Consider the following 19,492-nt stretch of genomic DNA (forward strand, 5'->3'; position numbering starts at 1 on the left):
AGATAGGTTGTAACAGTTTTAAAAAGAAACAGTACCGTCCAAAATGTTTATTTTATTTCTTACAAAATTTGTTTTTAGAAATAATAACTTTACTTTTTTACAATTTTTCTGTAAAAATATTGTGAAGTAGATTATAGATGCTGGGCAGATACCATATAAAATGTGTTATCCCTTCTAGATTTTTTCATTTACAGGTACGCTGGCCGACAGGAATTACCAGACAACTTAAAGGTGTTGTTCCGTACCGTTGCAATGATGGTTCCAGATTATGCTATGATAGGAGAAACAGAATTGTACTCTAAAGGATTTGATTCGGCCAGAATGTAAGACAAAGTTGTATACATATATATAAAACATTCTTAAATTTGTAATCATTTTGTGTGAAAAGAAATCAGGAGTGAATCTCGAAACAATTTTTTCTTACTAAAATTCCGGTGGTTCACATATTTTTCAAAATTATAATTTGGAAACATATAATTTTTCTTCTCTTCTCAAAACGCTTTAAAACTATTTTTTAAAAGAAAATTATTCAAATAAAACATCTAGTGTACTAGCAAATTAAGAATGTTAAAGGAAATGAAAAATCCGTTTGAGGATTTCCATTTTTGAGACCGAAACTACGAAAGACAGATTTCGATCGTATTCTGAGCTTCTACAAGTCCATATTATCTAGATCCAAGAAGAAATATTAGGTTTCTTCAAGCGATTCACCACAACTCGTCAGTGTAATGAGAGGTACAGGTATTACTGTTTCTTTCCAGGTAATATGTTGAGTAAAAAAGCTTCTAGTTTTTGGAAAAAGTCTTCAGTAGGATATCTTTGACCCATATATATAGAGATTGTTTTGTGGGTGCAGATTTCAGCTCACAATGTTTCGGTCCATTACAATGGTTTAGGTGTATCTGGTGTGCATACTTGTCTTACTTTTTAATTTCAGTTGTTATCTTCACAATTCTAAACATTTTCTTCAAATTTGGCTTATTTTCTAATTGTTCTAATTTAGCTGATAAATGTAGTTTGTAATTGTGTTATTGAGCTAAAATTACTTAAAAATGATGCCATTTACAGCGGTCTCCAGTAAATGTTGAAACGGCACATTAAATACTTAATCACGATTTAAAATTCTCTAGAAACTTTTCAACAAGTTTTCCTGAAAATTATTTTAATAAAAATTAAGCTGCAAAATATTACTAACAGTTAGTATTTTGAATAAAGAAGATTGTTTTCTCAAATATCATCAGATTACTTTGTTTCGTTTCCATAAGTTTTAAAAGTAAATTCTATTAACTTTAACTGCTGACTGTGAGCGGTGGGAAGTTTTTTTATCGATTTATTTAAAACTTGTGGCTGTCCTAAGTGAATTGTATAGTTTCTCGTTGCCAGGGGTAACATTTTGCTCGGAACGTTATCAGTTCTTTGGCTTTAGTTATTTAAGTGTTGTTCAAGGCAAAATGGCGTTGGAAAAATCAAATTTACACAATCCTTGGATTGAAGCTTTTTCAGATTTAAGAGCTGACCTACAAACGTTTAGTTCATGTATGAGTTTATCAGATTTAAATGCGGACAATGATTATAAACTTGTGGTTGGCGATTTTGGTAATGGCATTCAAATAAAATTAAAAGTATTTAAAGGCACGTTATTAATTGTTGAATTGCCATTACTATCTCAACCAGTCGCGATATTGTGCATGTATACGGACAGAAGTGAACCAAGAATCCCAGGAATTGCTGTAGCTACAGGTTCTAGCGTTTTGGTATATAGAAACTGCAGGCCTTATTTTAAATTTAATTTACCCTCACAAGATTGTAGCAGCCTTGAAGCTGATGTTTGGCAAGAAGTAAACAACAGTGAACAATTGGTACATGTTTTGAAAGAAATTAGTGTGAACGTGGGATTTTCAAACTTAAGTTCACCTTCTCAGAATGTACTTCTCATGGAACCATCTTTAAGAGAGGATTTTTTAAATCATAACTCACATTTCATTGTGAAAAAACAGATGGTTATTATATGCGCTACTACGATTAGCAAATATGCGAGCAATGACAGGGATGTGTCTTGTGCTTTGTTGGCAACAGAAAGCGGACAGTTATTTGTGATGGATCCAGAAACATTCACCCTAGTAAATGACTTTCAGTTGCCGAGCATTTGTTGCAATCTAGCCGCTGCGGGTGTGTACCTTGTGGAATATTGTATATTGATGGCGTTTAGAAATGGTACATTGTACACCCTAAGAGGTAATAATATTCGATATGTTACCCAGTTAATGTCGTTACCTGTGACAACGCTTCTTTGGACGAATAAAATTGTCACAGCTTGTATGGATCATACTCTAACTTGTTATAATTTAAAAGGGCGAAAATATTGGTCAGTAACTTTACCTTCACATCCATTATATATGACCGACATACCGTTGGTAGGTTTTGCTTTACATTTACTAGCGGTTAGTTTAGGAAATGGAAATATACATTTCTATAATGGTGCGCATATAGTATACGTTGTAACAAATCAGGAACCAATATATTCTATGATATTCGGTAAATATGGCCAAGAAGAACATGCACTTATAACTGTAACATGTAACGGTGCTTTGGATATAAAATTGTTGAGAAGGACAGCACAATTTAAAAATGAAATTGTAAATACTCAAGCAGCTCCAAAGCCTCATGACATTAAATTTTTAGTGCCTAAAAAGAGTAAACTGTTTCTTGAACAATCTCTTAGAGAGCGACAAAAATGTCGGGAAATGCATACATGGTTTCATCGTTCTTGGATGGGTTTAAGAGTATTGACCAGTGAGGCGTACGTGAATGCTTTGTATAATTCTTCCTTTACCAACAATGAATCATTAAAAATGATAGTTGAAGTAGTTGGTTTAGGCCCAAGAATGAAAATGAGAATTATTTTACAAAATATTTCACAAAATATAATTCCGATAGGATTGAAATTAACATTTATATATGATAGTAAATTGTATATAATTCATGAACCCATCATTAAAGTGCCATTAATGGTTAAAGGTGTTAATTACATTCTAGAGACACTTATAACTTGCAAAATGCCTGTGGCCGGAGTTATAAAAGTTTTAGTCATTTCATCCATTGTGCTTTTATCTACGTCTGTCAATATGCCCGATTCTGCTGGTATATTAGATTAATTTGTTATTCTAAGGTTAATTACCGAACAAATGGATTCCTTGTAAAGGTTTCTTTTGTTTTGATTTTTTTTTTTATAATGTTAAATGGAAAATAAACCTTTCTGTGATTAAGGCGCAAAATAAAAGATTAAATGTTTTTGACCTACATTTCTAACAATCTATTTATTTTCCTTTATCTCTTGAAAGGGAAAAGTATTGCTTTTCAGTCAGGAATTTTCACAAAAAACGCACGTTCTGATATCCCTTAAGTTAGTTAAAAATATTTTAACTTTAACTTAAAAAAATTTTCGATGGATAAAGTCAATGATATTGCCCAGTTGACTACATTCTACATTTCAATAGAAGAAAGTCGTGTATATGTCTTTGTACCTGTATTTAAATTTGATATTTATATTAGGTGACCCGTGGGAACCGACAGTAAGATTTTTAATTGCTACAAAGCTTTTATACCCACTATGTATATGAAGATCTAATTATTTTTTACGTTTTTCAAGATACTTTATTGAAGGGTATTGGCGAAGTTAATCTTGTTTCTAAAGATACACTTATAAATTGCTTGTGGTCGGGGTTATAAAGTTTTTAGTAATTTCATCCTTTATGTATTTTTGCATTTGTACATACTCGTAGACTTACTTAATTTAGGTGACCCATGGGAATTGTATGTGTCCTTATGATTGCAATATTTGTGACTGTGAAAAGTATAGCAAAAAAAATCCAATTAAAAGAATGTCAGAATATCACAAATGCGACTGTGCAAAATGGCTTTTTTGGGGATTTGTGGATTTTTATGCGAAAAGAAATTTAAGTTGGACAAAACTGTGAGGCCTATCGTTATGGTTGAATTTTTCTTAGTGAATATTAATTTAAGTGGTGTTATTATGGAACAGTAAAATCATGCTTCCTTTATTTCATTAGTCTGTGTAATATTGAGTCGAATACCTTTGTCCACATTCTGAGATTTAAGAAAATTAAATAACGTAACTTGCGACAAGAGAAGGTCTTGCCAAGTTCAGACCAGATTTTTCTAATTTTCCAAAGTTTCAAATTTTTTAAATGCAGTTGAAGAAGAATATGTTTCTAAGATAATGTATTCAGTTTACATTGCATTTAGGAATATTACCTTTTCGAAGATTTCAACTTTAACATAAATTTTGTTTGGTTCATTTTTCCCCACTTCTCCACTTTGATGAGTTGCAAATTTATTTTTTGTGTGATTTGCATTATCTTCCTTTTTTATTTTACAATATATGAAAACTTATTAATGGTTTATTTTCTAGTTTGGCAGCAAAAATAGTAGAAACCTACAAATTATGTTCGGAACAATTGTCCTCGCAATCACATTATGATTACGGTATGCGAGCTGTGAAAACTGTATTAAAAGCAGCAGGCTTATTGAAACAAAAATATCCATTCCAAAGTGAATATGTAATCGTATTAAGAGCGATTATTGATGTAAATGAGCCGAAATTTTTAGGGCAGGTAATTAGTGAGAACATATTTATATAATTCCATTTTAATTTAGGTTCTAGCAAAGTTTTTATCTATGACCCTTGAAAACCAGTGAATCACTATGTAATATTAATAGGCTTAATTTTATTTATAGCCAATTTATATTTATTTGAAAATATGTTTAACCATGAAAAAGCAAATTGAGCCGTGGTTGGCAAGTGGACATTAAATTTGTCTCACACCTATTAATAATAATAATCAATAAATAAAAGTAAATAGAATAGTAGATGGGACGGGATCTACGCCTTACGGCACCGCAGCCACAAGAGGCTTATTGTGCCAGTAAAAGTAAATAAGTAAATTTGTAGAATTGCTGTTATTTGTCTGTTTGTTATTATAAGAGGACTTTGTATTCAATTTTACATGTAAATGACCAGTCTGTAACTTTCTCTATATTCTGCTAACTTTCTTTATTTTGTTATATTTTTTCTCAAGCGTCTTTAAACTGATAAATATGTAAAATAATTGAACTCTTGCTGTTAAAAAAATTGTAATTTTTGGAGCCAATATATAATTTGATTTGATTGAGAATGTAATATTAAAACAGGATTCTAATTTTCAGGTAGATAATAAAAAAAAAAAGTTTTTTCGATTAGCTCTACATCTATCAGATCCTCAGCCTTTGCCTGAAGAATTTGTTGTTTTGTATTCCTCGCTTTCTTAACTTTTCTTGACAAACATTTTCTGAAGAGTGACAGCAATGAAGCTCCATAAAGTCTTTTCTATGTAGCTATTCGGTTTCTTATGACTGCGTCTAAATTCTTTGATGCTCATCAACCAGCTATTCGTCAAATCTCCTCCTCTTCTAGTATTTGGTCTTATCCTAATTTATTTTCACTTGAAATGTTACAGCCTCTTGTTTTAAATTTCTTATAAATTTTTTTTAGGGTAGTTGTTAACAGCAGCTACACCATTTTCATTTAGTTATGTACTACCATCAGAATTAAAATTAATTTTACGGAGGGCTGCTCCAAGTAGGCAATTGAAAAAATTGGGAGTGTCGGATCACCCTGCTCAATCCTAGGATTAAAAGAAATTCTGCGACTCAGTACTAGTCACGAGTTCCAGCAATATTCTCATTGAAAAGATATTAGTAGTTTTAATATTTTACAGACTGGAAAAAAGAAATTAAATTATAAAATGATTAGTGCAAAAATGTTTTTTTGACTTTTTATTTTTCAGGATTTGCCCTTATTTAGTGGAATTTATCAAGATCTCTTTCCGGGTATTGTTCTTCCCGCACCTGACAGGGTAGAACTTATAGAAACCCTTAAAATAAAACTCAGAGATCATAATCTGCAGCCAACAGATTGGTATATTAATAAAATTATTCAAATTTATGAAATGATTTTAGTACGGCATGGACTCATGATAGTTGGAGAATCGATGGGTGGAAAGACATGCGGATATCAGGTTAGTTTCTTTAGTTAATGTTATTTTTCACGAAAAACTAATGTTAATTTAAATCAAAATATTATTTTTTTAAGAACCTAGGTGAAGCGCTATCACAGATCCAAAATAATAAAAAGTCTTCAATGGAGGAATTCAAAGTACAATATCGTATAGTAAATCCTAAATCCATAACCATGGGACAATTATATGGGCAGTTTGATGCAATCTCTCACGAATGGTCTGATGGTAAGAGCACAATACGCTAATCACGTAAATAAAATCAAATATTTTTGAAAGTGAATTAGAAATTCGATTAAGATAGTGCATGATATCACTATGTTTCATATTCAAAGAGTATTCAATATTTCAAGACCAGCTCAGAAAGTGGTCAATTTAAAAATAATGAAAATGCAAATTTTAGTTGGAACATTGATTACACTATAAATTCAAATAATCACAACTAGATTAGATTAAATTGTATTAAAGGGCGGTTTCACCAAAAAGGGGAAGGAACGCAGACAGTCCAAAATGGCCATTGTTCCTCTGCCTCCCATCATCTCATGACTCCGGGCTTCAAGGCCACCAAATGCGGCTAAAAATATTGCCGGATAATAGTTCAATACACTAATGAAGTAGTGACAGGACACTTGAGAGCATGGCGACTCATTCGCCCAGTGCACTGAAAAAAACCTAGAAAGTTCGTAAAGATTACCAGATGCCACAATCTTCGGGAGGGGAACATTTAAATTGAAGACGAGGAATCTAGTTTTAGAATGAACAGGACACACCTCTACAAAGTGCCGCACAATCTCCTTGGACTCATCTCAGCCAGCGCAGATTGACGGACTGAGTAAGATCGCATTTGAAAAGATGGTACGCTAAATTCGCATGTCCAGTCACCACCTGAACCAACTGGCGGAACCTGCTGAAGCCAGTCACAGCCGTTTTCGACAGGCCAAGAATTTCCTTAGCCAGATGAGTCAGCTCGGGTTCTCCACTGCTTCCAGTGTTCCTTCAAAATCCATTGTTCCACCTCTGTTCTACAAGGTCGAATAATCATTACTTACTATTTATAACATATTTATTATAATCAATCAACGTTTTTAATGAGTCCAGCTTTTGATTTTCCATTTAGCCTCATTTTCCATAGCAATCAATCATTCAAGTACAAAATTCTTCTTCTTCTTCTTCTTCTTCTTTTTATTATTATTATCAGTAATGCGCGTCATATTTAGGTCACTGGCCATAGTTTCAAATAGTGAGATGAAATCAGCTCCTCAATGAAGGTTGCTAACTAAGGGCTATCTAAATTTACAAAATAAAAATAATAAACCGAACTCATGGCCTATAAGATATCATAGTTTGCAAGTTTACATCGGATTTTTGTAATGTTTTTCGCAGGAGTTTTAGCTAATACATTTCGGGAGTTTGCCACAAGTCCGAGTTTGGATAGAAAATGGATATTATTTGATGGTCCTGTGGATGCTGTTTGGATTGAAAATATGAATACAGTTTTAGATGATAATAAGAAGTTGTGTTTAATGTCTGGAGAGATTATTCAGGTTGAGTATTTATATTAAATAAAATTATGTGTTAGAAGATTTATCAGTATTAAACGATAAAATTTGCATAACTATTTGTGTATTTGAAGAGCTATATATTCTATAAATATGTGTTGGCAAAGTAAATATTTATTTAAAAAAGAAAAAAAAACACAAAAAAAAACCAGTGATTTTATTAGCGGCTGAGTGAATTAATTTAAATATTCTGTGCATTACAATTAAACAAATTAAAATTAAATCGTTCAATGTTTGCTTGAATAATGGAGTAACTACTATAATATTTCCTTCTTTTTTTTTTCTTTTTTTTAAAAAATTAGTATATTAATGGTGTTTCAAGTGTGTACGCCGAAACAATCCAGGCCTAAAAAGAAATAACTCTTCAATAAATATCAGGAAATGCATACTTCATTATTTGTTTGTTTACTACCACCTAGAGACGATATCTTAGCGATAAAAACCCCTCAGTTAGAAGTACCAATTTACAATGATATTGTTTCCGTCGCTATTTTTACATTTTCTCCTCCACCGCTGCAACTATTTTACACACATGAAGTTCAACAACTTTCATTTGATGAACATTTTCAAGAAAATTATTCAATGGCATTTGGGGGGAGGTTGGTTAGTGTTCTAAAATTTTATTTTTAGTGGAATGTAATTATGATGTGTAGTTAAAATTTTGAGCTTGAAGAGAATGGTGTAACCGAAGTAGCGAAATTCCCGAAGGGTTCTTTCAGATTTCCAAGATTTTCTAGTTCTTTGAGTGTTATTGTACGGAGTTACAATTCCTGCTATTAATGGGAATTAAATATGTTTTTAAAATAGTGATGCAACTGCTTATCCAGAAGTGTAAATTTCCTGTCGATTTTTTTTTTGTTTTTGGCATTTGTAAGCCGTTGTGTTAAATTATCGGTCTTTTTTGAAATTTCTGCATGAAAGTTTACTTTAAGATTCTGATTCGGCATGGCATGCCTTCCTGTAAAAATTCTATTATTATTAGAAACCTAATGTATTCAGCTAGCATTTAGTGAATTACAGTTTGCATAAACACCAAATAAATTAGCAAGAGTTTTTATGTGATTGGTTGCATCACTTTTTTTATGTTGCACCAATAAAATAATATTTGTTTTGTTTAAAGATGACCAACAAAATGAATATGGTTTTTGAACCGGCTGATTTAGAATTTGCTTCACCTGCCACTGTATCAAGATGTGGCATGATTTATTTAGAACCTAAACTATTAGGATGGAAAGCATTGTATGCCTCATACTGCAATATACTAGTTACAAAACTTAATGCAGAACAATATGAACTTGCTAAAGAAATGATAGAATGGTTAATTCCACCAGTAGTGAACTTTATTGCGATTAAAGCGAAAATGTTTGTAGATACATCTGAATTACATCTATTTTATGTGAGTTTTACTTATTACCTATGTACTTATCATTCAAAATTTTAAGTTTTTTCTAATTTTGTGAACGCCGGATGCAAAGGTTCATTGTAAACCAACAGCAGTTCAAAATATTAGCACACTAATAAGATGGCAACTTCCTTAAAGATGAATCTACAGAAAGGTGTTCAGAACATCTTTTGTAGATAATAACTTGCTTAAAAGATGAAGCTTCCAGGTCAAGAAAAGAAATTGTGATGTTATACCGTTGTTTCTCAGAAATATATTCCTTCTTTCTTAAATTCAGGCTGTTTAGAAAATTTAGCTGTTCGTTTTTCTTCATACCGAATCCTGGAATGTTTTAATTTTATTCTTCCGTTTTCTACCATAAGCCTAAAGGCACAATGTTAAATTAAGATCGGAGTTCCTCTATTTAAATTATTTACCCTAGCTAGGAAAATATGTAGATAATTTCACTTTTCTGTTTAAAGCCAAAAAAGACGTTTGAAAGTTTTTCTTTTAAACTTTAACAAAAATGGCCTTACTTCGGTCAAGGCATTCTTTTTTCTTTACAGGTTTCAGTTTCTTTTCTTTTTCTGCGGAGCGGTAACAGCAAAGTACTTATGTCTGCGTACACCAAGCACTTTTATAAATATCCACCTTTTACATAAAATTAATTTCTGATGTACACTTTAAATCCTTTTTTAATTGATCAAATAGGTTTTTACCTATTTTTTACGTTTTTTTTTTAAACAATATTTTTAATTGATCGCTGGGAGACTGATTTATGTATGTTATATAATGTAATCCCAAATGAGTTCTTAATTTAAAAAGAATGTACAGCTTTGTCTATTTAGCATACCTCTAATTTTCTTTCTTTTTTTCCAGAGCTTTTCAAGATTTTTTACATGTATGTTAGATCACGATAAACAACCAGGAGGATTAGGCACATTTTCACTTCAGTGTCTTGTAATTTTTTGTATTCTATGGGGAATTGGCAGTCCTATGAAGGGTAAATTTTTTGAACATTTTTGGCAGATGAGTAAATTGTAAGTTAGGTATGGCGTTGTTGCAATATATGCTGTCTGTATTGATTGATCGGGGCCAAAAACAAACTATTTGCTTTAAAACGAAATTTCTTTAGAGCTTGGTTCGATGTTTCGGACACCTCTTCTATTGAGGAAATGCAAATGAATTTTTCAAAAATAATACTACATCACAATTAAAACAGATTTGCGATATTTGGGAAGAGAGTTGTAGAAGGAATACATTTTTTAAAAAAAATAGTATAATAATTATTTTAAGGTGAGAGTCGCATAAAATTTGATACCTTCTATCGATCTCTGACTGCTGGATCTTTTGAAGAATATCCCAAACCTTCAAGTTTTAAAGTTTCTAAACATCAACTGTTTCCTGATAAAGGTACAGTTTGGGATTGGTTCTTTGACAAAAAAGGTAATGGAAGTTGGATGCCTTGGCTGGAAACTGTGGATAAAGTTCCTATTCCTCACAATGCTAAGGTTTGTCGTAATGAACAAAAACTAAAAAATATTCGTCTGGATGCTGTAAGGATCATTTCAATTATGCCTGTTTTTCAGGTGAGCGATTTAATAATACAAACTGATGATACGGCCAAGCAAAGATTTTTTATTAAACTATTTCTAAATGCCTTAATACCAATATTATTTGTTGGACCCACTGGTACTGGTAAATCTTCAATTATACTGAATTATTTAATGTCATTACCAAGAGATAAGTATATGCCAAATGTTATTAATTTCTCTGCTAGAACTTCTGCTAATCAAACTCAAGAAATAATTATGTCTAAACTTGACAGGTTAGTTCATAAGTGACTTTATTAAAGGTGTAGATGAATTAAGGTTCTATCAACTGTGAAACAAAACATTCTATTGCTGCAATATTTCTACCTATGATTACAGAAGACGCAAGGGAGTGTACGGTCCGACAATGGGAAAAATGTGTTTGCTATTTGTAGATGATTTAAGTATGCCGCAAAAGGAGGTTTATGGAGCTCAGCCTCCAATTGAACTATTGAGGCAGCTGATCGACCATAAGCATTGGTACGATCTGAAGACAACGGCTCGATTAGATTTAGTTGACATTGTAAGTAATGTATCAATTTTTTTTAATGTAAATTTTGTTAACGAATGACAAAGTTGTCGATAAATGTGATTGTGTTTTGATATAACTACTGATGAAAGATCCAGCTCACCAAAACTCCCATTTTGTATTTTGCAAGGATTTCTTACAAAACGAAATTAGAGCCTTTTCGTTTAAGCTACTTAAATAGTAAATTTTTACATAGCTATCTTTCTATTAGCAAAAACAATTTTAAAGTTTGACTTATCTTTTTATTTTCTAATAGCGACAGAAAAAAGAATTTTTCATCGTCCAGTTCAAAATAGTTTTACAGTATTAGAGTTTCAGTTTGCATTGAAGGATACCTAACTCAAATTTCTTATCTATGGTATGATATACTTATACCATATATGATATGGTTCCTTTTACTAACTCTCTAAGCATTAAATAAAAGGATGGAATCTAAATTTTGATTTAATTAGGTTTCAACTAGTTAACGTATTAACTTTCATCCTTTTTCTGATAGAATGTAGGTTACTTGTAAATTTCCTTCTTTTTTCCTAAATTGCCAATTTTTGTTAATTAATAATTCCAGGATAAAATTCACTTATTGTCAGTTGACTTATTCCTAAATAAAGGATTCAGTGTAGAAACTGTTATCTGTTATTTTTTTTAAATATTATTTCTATGAACCATATACAAGGAACCATTGATATTCATTGCGTTATGTTCTAGTTATTTGTGAGCGCAATGGTACCTCCTGGAGGAGGATCTAACGTAGTCACTGCAAGGTTATTGAGACATATGAATGTAATCGGAATAGATTCATTTCAAGATTTAACTCTTACAAAAATATTTACTAGTATTCTTGATTGGCACTTTTCCAAAGGTTTTGATGAGCGCATTTCACGATTGAGTAAGGTATATGTTTTATTTTTTCCAAGTTCTATTTGAGTCTGACTGTAATTCATAAATATTGTTAATTATCTTATTATTTTTAGTTATTGGTAGCCGGTACATTGGAAGTGTACACTTTAGCTGTGAAAACATTTCTTCCAACGCCGGCAAAATCTCATTATACATTCAATTTGAGAGATTTTTCAAGAGTTATACGTGGTTTATTACTCGTCCCAAGTTCCCGCATTCAGGCACCTGAAAAAATGTTTAGATTGTGGGTTCATGAGAGTATAAGGGTGTTTGGAGATCGTTTAATTGAAGATAGTGACAGGTATTTGTGTGTGTGTGTTTTTTTTTTCTTCTTAGATTTAGATTTATTAGAACACGTGGTAACCTCCCAACATACGGCGGTAATCGCAGAATTGTTGGGAGCTGTCCTTATACCACAAGTAATAATTATATACAAAAACTTAATGATGTAATACACATAATTTGGGTTACTCCTCCCCTACAAGGGATAAAAAGGTAATGAAAAATATCTCCTAAAATTCATCATCCAATTTTTGAATAATTTGTTTTTATTGTATGGTATTTTAGACAGTTATCTTTGCCTTTTCTGAAAAAATTTTCAAAAATGCATTTTTGGAGAATCTTATCAGTTCTCTAGTAAAAAATGGTCTCAATATTATTGCAGTATACAAAATATATTTTATACTTTAAAAGATATTTTAATATCTTTTTTATGTTTTATCATGTTAAAGTATTTTCATTATTATTGATATATTTATCTCAGATCGACATTATTTGAAATAATGAAAGAAGCATGCTATTTTCATATTCGAGCAAAAATGTCACAATTTCTAAGCGACCTTGTACCAGAAAAAGAAGAGCTAAATACAGAGCATGTAAGGAATTTATTTTTTGGAAATTATTTCGAACCAGATGCTGATCCAAAAGTTTACGATGAAGTATGTTATTGATTTTTTTTCTTATTATTTTTGTAATTTGAAGGAAGTGTGAAAATATGAGAATAGTAGAAACAAATGGTCGTTTAAGAGTATGCGCAACAATTTTATTTTTTAAAAATTACTAAAATTTGTAGAAAATTTTCCGACTTAAATTATCAGAAAATTGTTTTTATTATAACAGATACTTGATCTTGACAAATTGGAAGATGTTATGAATTATTATTTGCAAGAATACAACTTATTGTCTAAAGTACCTATGTCTTTAGTTATGTTTAAATTTGCGATTGAACATGTATCAAGAATTTCCCGAGTATTGCAGCAAGACAATGGACATGTAATGTTGGTGGGAATCGGGGGCTCAGGCCGTCAAAGTTGTACAAGATTGGCTACACATATGTCTGAATATGTGTTATTTCAGGTAATTACCCCGCACATTTCTATTGCTATATTAGTTGTTAGGTTTCGAATTAGTTCTTACGATTTCATAGGAAAGATCACCTGTTTTTACCTGTAATCCCTACCTTCTATCGTCTAGGCTTGTTATAACCTTGAGTATGTTACATTTCTATAACAATTTGTTTGGAACTTCTATGAGAATTTTATTTTTGAATTTTCAGATTGAAATAGGTAGAAATTATGATTTTAACGAATGGAGAGATGACATTAGAAAATTACTCAAACAAACAGGAATTGATGCTAAACCTCATGTTTTTCTATTTGCTGATTCGCAAATAAAAGATGAAGCTTTTGTAGAAGATATTAACATGTTGTTAAATACGGGTGATGTACCAAATTTATATCAAACTGAAGAAAAAGCAGAAATTTTAGAAAAAATGACTAATGCGGCGAGAGAAAGTGTAAGTGCAATATTTCTACACAAGAAAGTGAAGAAGAAAAACATTTTCATATGATTTAAATATTAATTTTTTTTATTAAAACAGGGTAAAAAAATTGAATCAACACCCTTGGCACTGTACAATTATTTTATAGAAAGAGTAAAAGCATGTCTACATGTAGCTTTAGCAATGTCACCTATAGGAGATTCATTCAGAAATAGGATAAGAATGTTTCCATCACTTGTTAATTGTTGTACAATCGATTGGTAATTTAATGTTTTAACTTTTTTTTTCATTTAACAAAACAAATATTTCCATGAGATTGGCTCGAAATCCTTCGCCACCGCGACCGAACGGGTCTTCTGTGGCACAAACAAAAATTTAGTATCTTATTTCTTGTATTCTTTAAGTGAAAAATGTTTGTAAACAAAAACTGGAAAATTAACCAATCACTATGTAATAGGTTTACTTCTTGGCCAGTTGATGCTTTGGAAAAAGTTGCGCAATTTTATATTGAACAAATCGATATCGCTGATGTTGTGAAAGAGAAATGTGTAAAAATGTGTCAAGCATTCCACACTAGTGTGGGAGATGCGTCTCAAAGGTATGTTTTTATCATATGACTCCTGAATGTTTGGGACGTCTAACTCTAAATAGTGATAGCTTAGACATTTGGGAGGTTTGTGTTTTTCTGAGCTGTTTGTTTGTTTAATTCCGGTTCCTAGAAATTGTGATACATATAAATCAGCATAAATTAGTAATAATTTATTACCATTCGAATAATTTATTTTAAAGAAAAAATTATAAATATTTTACAGATACTTTGAATTACTGAAACGAAAAAATTATGTTACCCCAACCTCCTATTTGGAATTGATCATGACATTTCAGAATTTACATCAAAAGAAAGTTGATCAAGTAACTTTATTAAGAACGAGATATGAAGTTGGGTTAGAAAAATTAGATTTTGCTGCTAGCCAGGTATAGATTTTTTAAGTAAATTTAAAATACTACTTAAAATTTATTAAATTTAAAATATTATCGCTAAAATTATGTAATTAATTCAAACTTTAATTTATTAGGTAGCTGTAATGCAAGATGAACTGCACGCTCTTCAACCTCAATTAGTTAAAACTTCAGAAGAGACTGAAAAATTGATGGTTAAAATTGAACAAGATACGGTGATTGTGGAAGCTAAAAAAGAGGTTAGAAATCTTAATTCAGAAAACATGCGATACCTGTTTCTCGACTGAGAACATAGATGACTATCTTCCTACCTGAATTTTCGAGATCGCAGAATAGATCTATTACTTATTACATCCTTAAAGTCATTTCAGAGCTTCTGCCACTTTTCTGCCTTTACAACATTGTAAATTAGAAGTGTAGACTTCATGTGGTAGTTGAAATCTTTTCCTAATGACAGATTTCAGACCAAGTGTCAGTCGTAAGGAAACATTTTTCTATCAAAAGCTCTAGGTAGTTTCATTGCACTAACCAATGTGTAAGGATGATTTTGAAAGAAAGAAAGAAAATAAATTTATTATTGTCCCCTAAGAATAAATACATATGCAATGGGAGGCCTTATTATTTGGCCTGTATTTCAGATATTTATAAACAAAAAATAGGCAAGTATTTACAAAAATAATTATACAAATTAAGGAAATAAATCCATTCAATTATTATTTCGGAGGAAGCTGGGTAGAAAGGAGTTGATTAAATACAAGGGATTTAAAGATGGAAAGGGTGGGAGCATGGCGGACAGATGAAGAAGGTAAGGAGTTCCAGAAAGAGGTAGCGCGTATTAGGAAGGATTTGTCGAAGGATGAAGTACGGTGTGAGGGAATATAGAGATCAGAGGGACGAGATCTAGTATTACGAGAATGGTTCAAGGATTTGAATTGAAGAGTTGGAAAATATAAGAGGGCCTTTGAGATTGGATAACTTGGAAAAGGAATGAAGCCAAAAAATACTGGCGGCGGTACTGGTAGACAGGAAAAAGCCACTTTAATTCATCGTAGTAGTGCGAAATGCAAGAGTCTCTGGTTTAAACACGTAAACAGGATGTTTCAAATTAAGAAAAATCCTGCACTTGTAGTTTTACATCGTATGAATCTGTTTCTAGGACTTATAAAAACGTTCTGATTTTTGAGTTGACCTATGCACCATTAGTGGTAAAGTTACCATATTTTTTTTTTAAATAAGAAGTAGGTCACTAATATTAAATTGTGGGACGTTGTAGGATACCTTGGCATGTGATACCATAATGTTATAGAAAATCAAAAGTTATAAACTAAAATTTGACGACGATATTTCGTAATTTTGAAACATAGTAGCATTTACAGTTCGCAAACACTGAACTTGATTCATAAAAGATCAACCACACTTACATTTTCTGTGCGGCATATGCAAACGGGGCGCCGGAAAAAATACAAGAACCAATTAGCAAATAGACGCTTTGAGTGTTCTTCTCTCCCCACTTCCACCAAGCTACTCTTCGATTTTGTTCTAATGGTTATCAACATTTAACAACGCTTTAACACTTTGCTGCCTACAATGGTTAATAGGACCTCCGATCTTGGCAAGCATTAGATTGCTTTATATTTGACGGTTATTTTTGCCCAGACAACTCTTCGCTAGTCTCAGTTGTAACATTACACTCAAGAGCTTAGCTTTGCTAGTTTCTTGAAGATTTGGCTCGAGAGACTAATATTTGGTGATCACTCATTTTCCTGAAAAAATATTTTCAGTAATATCTAGAATTTCAGTGAAAAGTGGCATGAACATTTACTTTTATGATATGTAAAAGTTCATAATTCTATGCTCGTCGCAAACTGTTTGAAACAGAAGTTCGCAGAAGGCTTGCCTTTTGTGAAGCTATTAACTTCTGTTTTTGTCTAAATGCAAATAAACACATTACAAACAGAATTTGAATTTTGCTGATCGATCTGCTTCAATTTTAGGCATCCAAAGTAAATTTTTTCCAGGCCTACGTTGATGCTATGTTAGCCCAGTTTAATTTTCTGCTAATCACATCATTTCAACTGTCCTGTCAGTCCATTTCACTATTCCCTACTATCCTATTCAGCTAACTTAAAGTGTTTAAAGCAAATAATTTAATTTATATATTTCGATGACAGATAGTCGCAGCAGATGAGGCTTTAGCAAATGAAGCGGCTGCTGCTGCGCAAGCAATCAAAGATGACTGTGAAAGCGATTTAGCAGAAGCGATCCCAGCTCTTGAGGCAGCTATTGCTGCTTTAAATACCCTTAAACCAGCAGATATTACCATTGTGAAAAGCATGAAAAATCCACCTGCAGGAGTTAAGTTGGTAAGTCTATATTGCTGTGAACTATTATATTTAACTATGCTTTACAGTATAAAATATTGTGTACGCATGTAAATTATGTATTAAATAAAATTTTAGGTAATGGAAGCAGTTTGTGTTATGAAAGGGATAAAGCCAGAAAGGAAACCAGATCCTTCAGGCAGTGGTAAAATGATTGAAGATTATTGGGGACCATCACAAAAAATGCTTGGTGATATGAAGTTTTTAGACAGCTTGAAAGGTTACGACAAGGACAATATAAATCCTGCAATAATGAAACGTATACGAGAAAAGTATAAAACAATTTTTCTTAATTAAGAATGAATGAAAAATTTAATAAAAAATGTATGCTATACTTCTTCTGATATTTTTGCAAGTTCTACTTTTACGGAATATTTCTAATTTCTTTACTACTTTCCTTTACTGTTGGTACAGCAACTACGGGAGCGCAGAAATATCTTGGGATAAAATGACAATATACTCTAATTGTTAACAGCTTTATAACCCACATTTATTGTACAGGTTCATTCCTGATCGTGATTTTGATCCCAATGTAATAAAGACGGTATCAAATGCATGTGAAGGTCTATGCAAATGGGTGAGAGCTATGGAAGTGTATGACAGAGTTAACAAGATTGTTGCACCAAAAAAAGCAAAATATGAAGAAGCTGAAGCTGAATTATCAATACAGATGGGTAAATTGAATGAAAAGAGAGCCCAGCTGAAAAAGGTTAATTTTAAATTTTTATAGTTTATAAACGATTATATATTTTAGTCTGTTAATTAGGGATACTTATTGGTAAGGAAGAGTCTAATTTTTCTTGTAATCTTTTCTCTTAACTTCCTAACTTATTTGCAGATAAATGCACAAATTTTTTCTGTTAGTGCATTAAATATTATTGAAATAAATTTTTGTTGTAAAAGATGGTGTCTTTGGTTAGGTGACAGACAATCTACAAGCTCTCAACGATGAATATACAGCTAAATCGAAAGCTAAAAAAGATCTAGAAGACGCCATAACTTTATGCACTCAAAAGCTTGAAAGAGCTGAAAAGCTTATTGGTAAGTTATTTTGACTCGCTTTCATCAAAACAATATTTTCTTAAACATTGATATTATAAACATAAACTACCGACTCAAAGTAGAAAGAAACTAAAACAACTTGGCCAATTTATTTATCAAAAAAATCAAACTTGATGCTCCACTTCTAGTTAGACATTGCTCCGAAATTTCGAGAAAAGTCAAGAGAAAATTTTAAAACTTAATACCAATAAAACTGTTCTTTCAGCACCTCAAGTAAAACAATCTTCATATTTGTGCACCAATAAAGCCTTTTTCTAATAATTAGAGAAAAATCATCTGAAAAAATAATGTAATTCTTCAAAATCTGATGAAATGAGATTCTTAAAAATGTCTTAATTGATATTTTAAAATTGCAGGAGATGTTTTTATATTGAACATAATCACAAAATCTACTTTAAACCTTGAGAAGTTTAAAAAGAACTCTTTAATCCACTTTCTTCTAAAATTGAACAATAAAAACTTACTTATTTTTTGGTGACAATATTTAAGGTGGATTGGGAGGTGAAAAGAAGAGGTGGAGTGAAACGGCTGAAACGTTGAAGTTTACGTTGATCAATGCCATTGGGGATGTTCTACTTTCTTCAGGTGTGGTTGCTTATTTGGGAGCGTTCACAGTTACATTTAGAACGGTAAGAATACTTGTTTTTTCACTACTTCACTATTTTATCAAAATTTACTACTTCAACTTATCAAAATTGAGTAAAAGCATTTAGATGTGATCCCTTTGAAAATGGTGGCAAATTTTCTAAAAAGGATGTTCACCAAAAGGATATTGTTGATCATGTTTAGTAGGACGTTTAATAAGATATAATTGTGAGAATGTTTGATTCCAAATAACTATTTAATATTTTGTGTTCTCCTATGAAGGAATTGATTCAAGAATGGAATCAGCTTTGTAAAGAACTTGAAATACCATGTTCTTCACAATTTTCTATGATAGTCACTCTCGGTGATCCAGTAAAGATCCGAGCTTGGAATATTTTTGGTTTACCAAAAGATAATTTTTCTGTGGAAAATGGAATTATTGTACACAGCGCTCGTAGGTGGTCCCTTATGATTGATCCACAGGGTTAGTGTGTTCATTAATATTTTATTAAAATGGTTATATTTTTATGCGCTTTGGCATGTGGTCGCTTTAGTGCCGAACCATTGTCCTCACTAAAGTAATTCTCACTTGAGCTCGACTTGTAATCTCTTTTCTCTTGTCATCCGCTTTTATGTAGGTCACAATAGCTCTCACTATGTTTATTTTTTATTCATTTTTTTGTAATTTGTTT

At 31.7% G+C, this 19,492-nt stretch overlaps 2 protein-coding genes across 9 annotated transcripts in view; both read left to right on the forward strand.

Moving 5' to 3' along the window:
* Nucleotides 1-19,492, forward strand: part of LOC141461229 (dynein axonemal heavy chain 3-like) — a 55,532-nt gene that overhangs the window by 21,868 nt on the left and 14,172 nt on the right. For all 8 annotated transcript variants that reach the window (XM_074142030.1, XM_074142035.1, XM_074142036.1 and 5 more), the window contains exons 27-51: nt 195-323; nt 4,433-4,634; nt 5,847-6,077; nt 6,152-6,302; nt 7,458-7,618; nt 8,754-9,029; nt 9,894-10,017; nt 10,311-10,525; nt 10,604-10,842; nt 10,946-11,129; nt 11,841-12,026; nt 12,107-12,333; nt 12,796-12,970; nt 13,152-13,388; nt 13,588-13,827; nt 13,912-14,072; nt 14,270-14,410; nt 14,625-14,787; nt 14,889-15,011; nt 16,944-17,135; nt 17,232-17,425; nt 17,655-17,862; nt 18,074-18,194; nt 18,705-18,844; nt 19,083-19,284. In XM_074142030.1, coding sequence (XP_073998131.1) covers nt 195-323; nt 4,433-4,634; nt 5,847-6,077; nt 6,152-6,302; nt 7,458-7,618; nt 8,754-9,029; nt 9,894-10,017; nt 10,311-10,525; nt 10,604-10,842; nt 10,946-11,129; nt 11,841-12,026; nt 12,107-12,333; nt 12,796-12,970; nt 13,152-13,388; nt 13,588-13,827; nt 13,912-14,072; nt 14,270-14,410; nt 14,625-14,787; nt 14,889-15,011; nt 16,944-17,135; nt 17,232-17,425; nt 17,655-17,862; nt 18,074-18,194; nt 18,705-18,844; nt 19,083-19,284 — 4,622 coding nt within the window. The remainder of the gene's footprint in view (nt 1-194; nt 324-4,432; nt 4,635-5,846; nt 6,078-6,151; nt 6,303-7,457; nt 7,619-8,753; nt 9,030-9,893; nt 10,018-10,310; nt 10,526-10,603; nt 10,843-10,945; nt 11,130-11,840; nt 12,027-12,106; nt 12,334-12,795; nt 12,971-13,151; nt 13,389-13,587; nt 13,828-13,911; nt 14,073-14,269; nt 14,411-14,624; nt 14,788-14,888; nt 15,012-16,943; nt 17,136-17,231; nt 17,426-17,654; nt 17,863-18,073; nt 18,195-18,704; nt 18,845-19,082; nt 19,285-19,492) is intronic.
* BBS1 (Bardet-Biedl syndrome 1) lies at nt 423-4,406 on the forward strand. The gene has a single exon (XM_074142077.1). It carries the CDS (start codon nt 1,452-1,454, stop codon nt 3,153-3,155), a length of 1,704 nt encoding a protein of 567 aa, XP_073998178.1. The 5' UTR covers nt 423-1,451; the 3' UTR covers nt 3,156-4,406.

This window comes from Rhodnius prolixus, unplaced genomic scaffold (assembly GCF_049639745.1).
Source record: "Rhodnius prolixus isolate KJV_2025 unplaced genomic scaffold, Rpr scaffold_6, whole genome shotgun sequence".
Classification (NCBI taxonomy): domain Eukaryota; kingdom Metazoa; phylum Arthropoda; class Insecta; order Hemiptera; family Reduviidae; genus Rhodnius; species Rhodnius prolixus.

Excerpts from the sequence above, each read along its gene's own strand:
- BBS1 (XM_074142077.1), top strand. The coding sequence starts at position 1,452 with ATGGCGTTGGAAAAATCAAATTTACACAATCCTTGGATTGAAGCTTTT.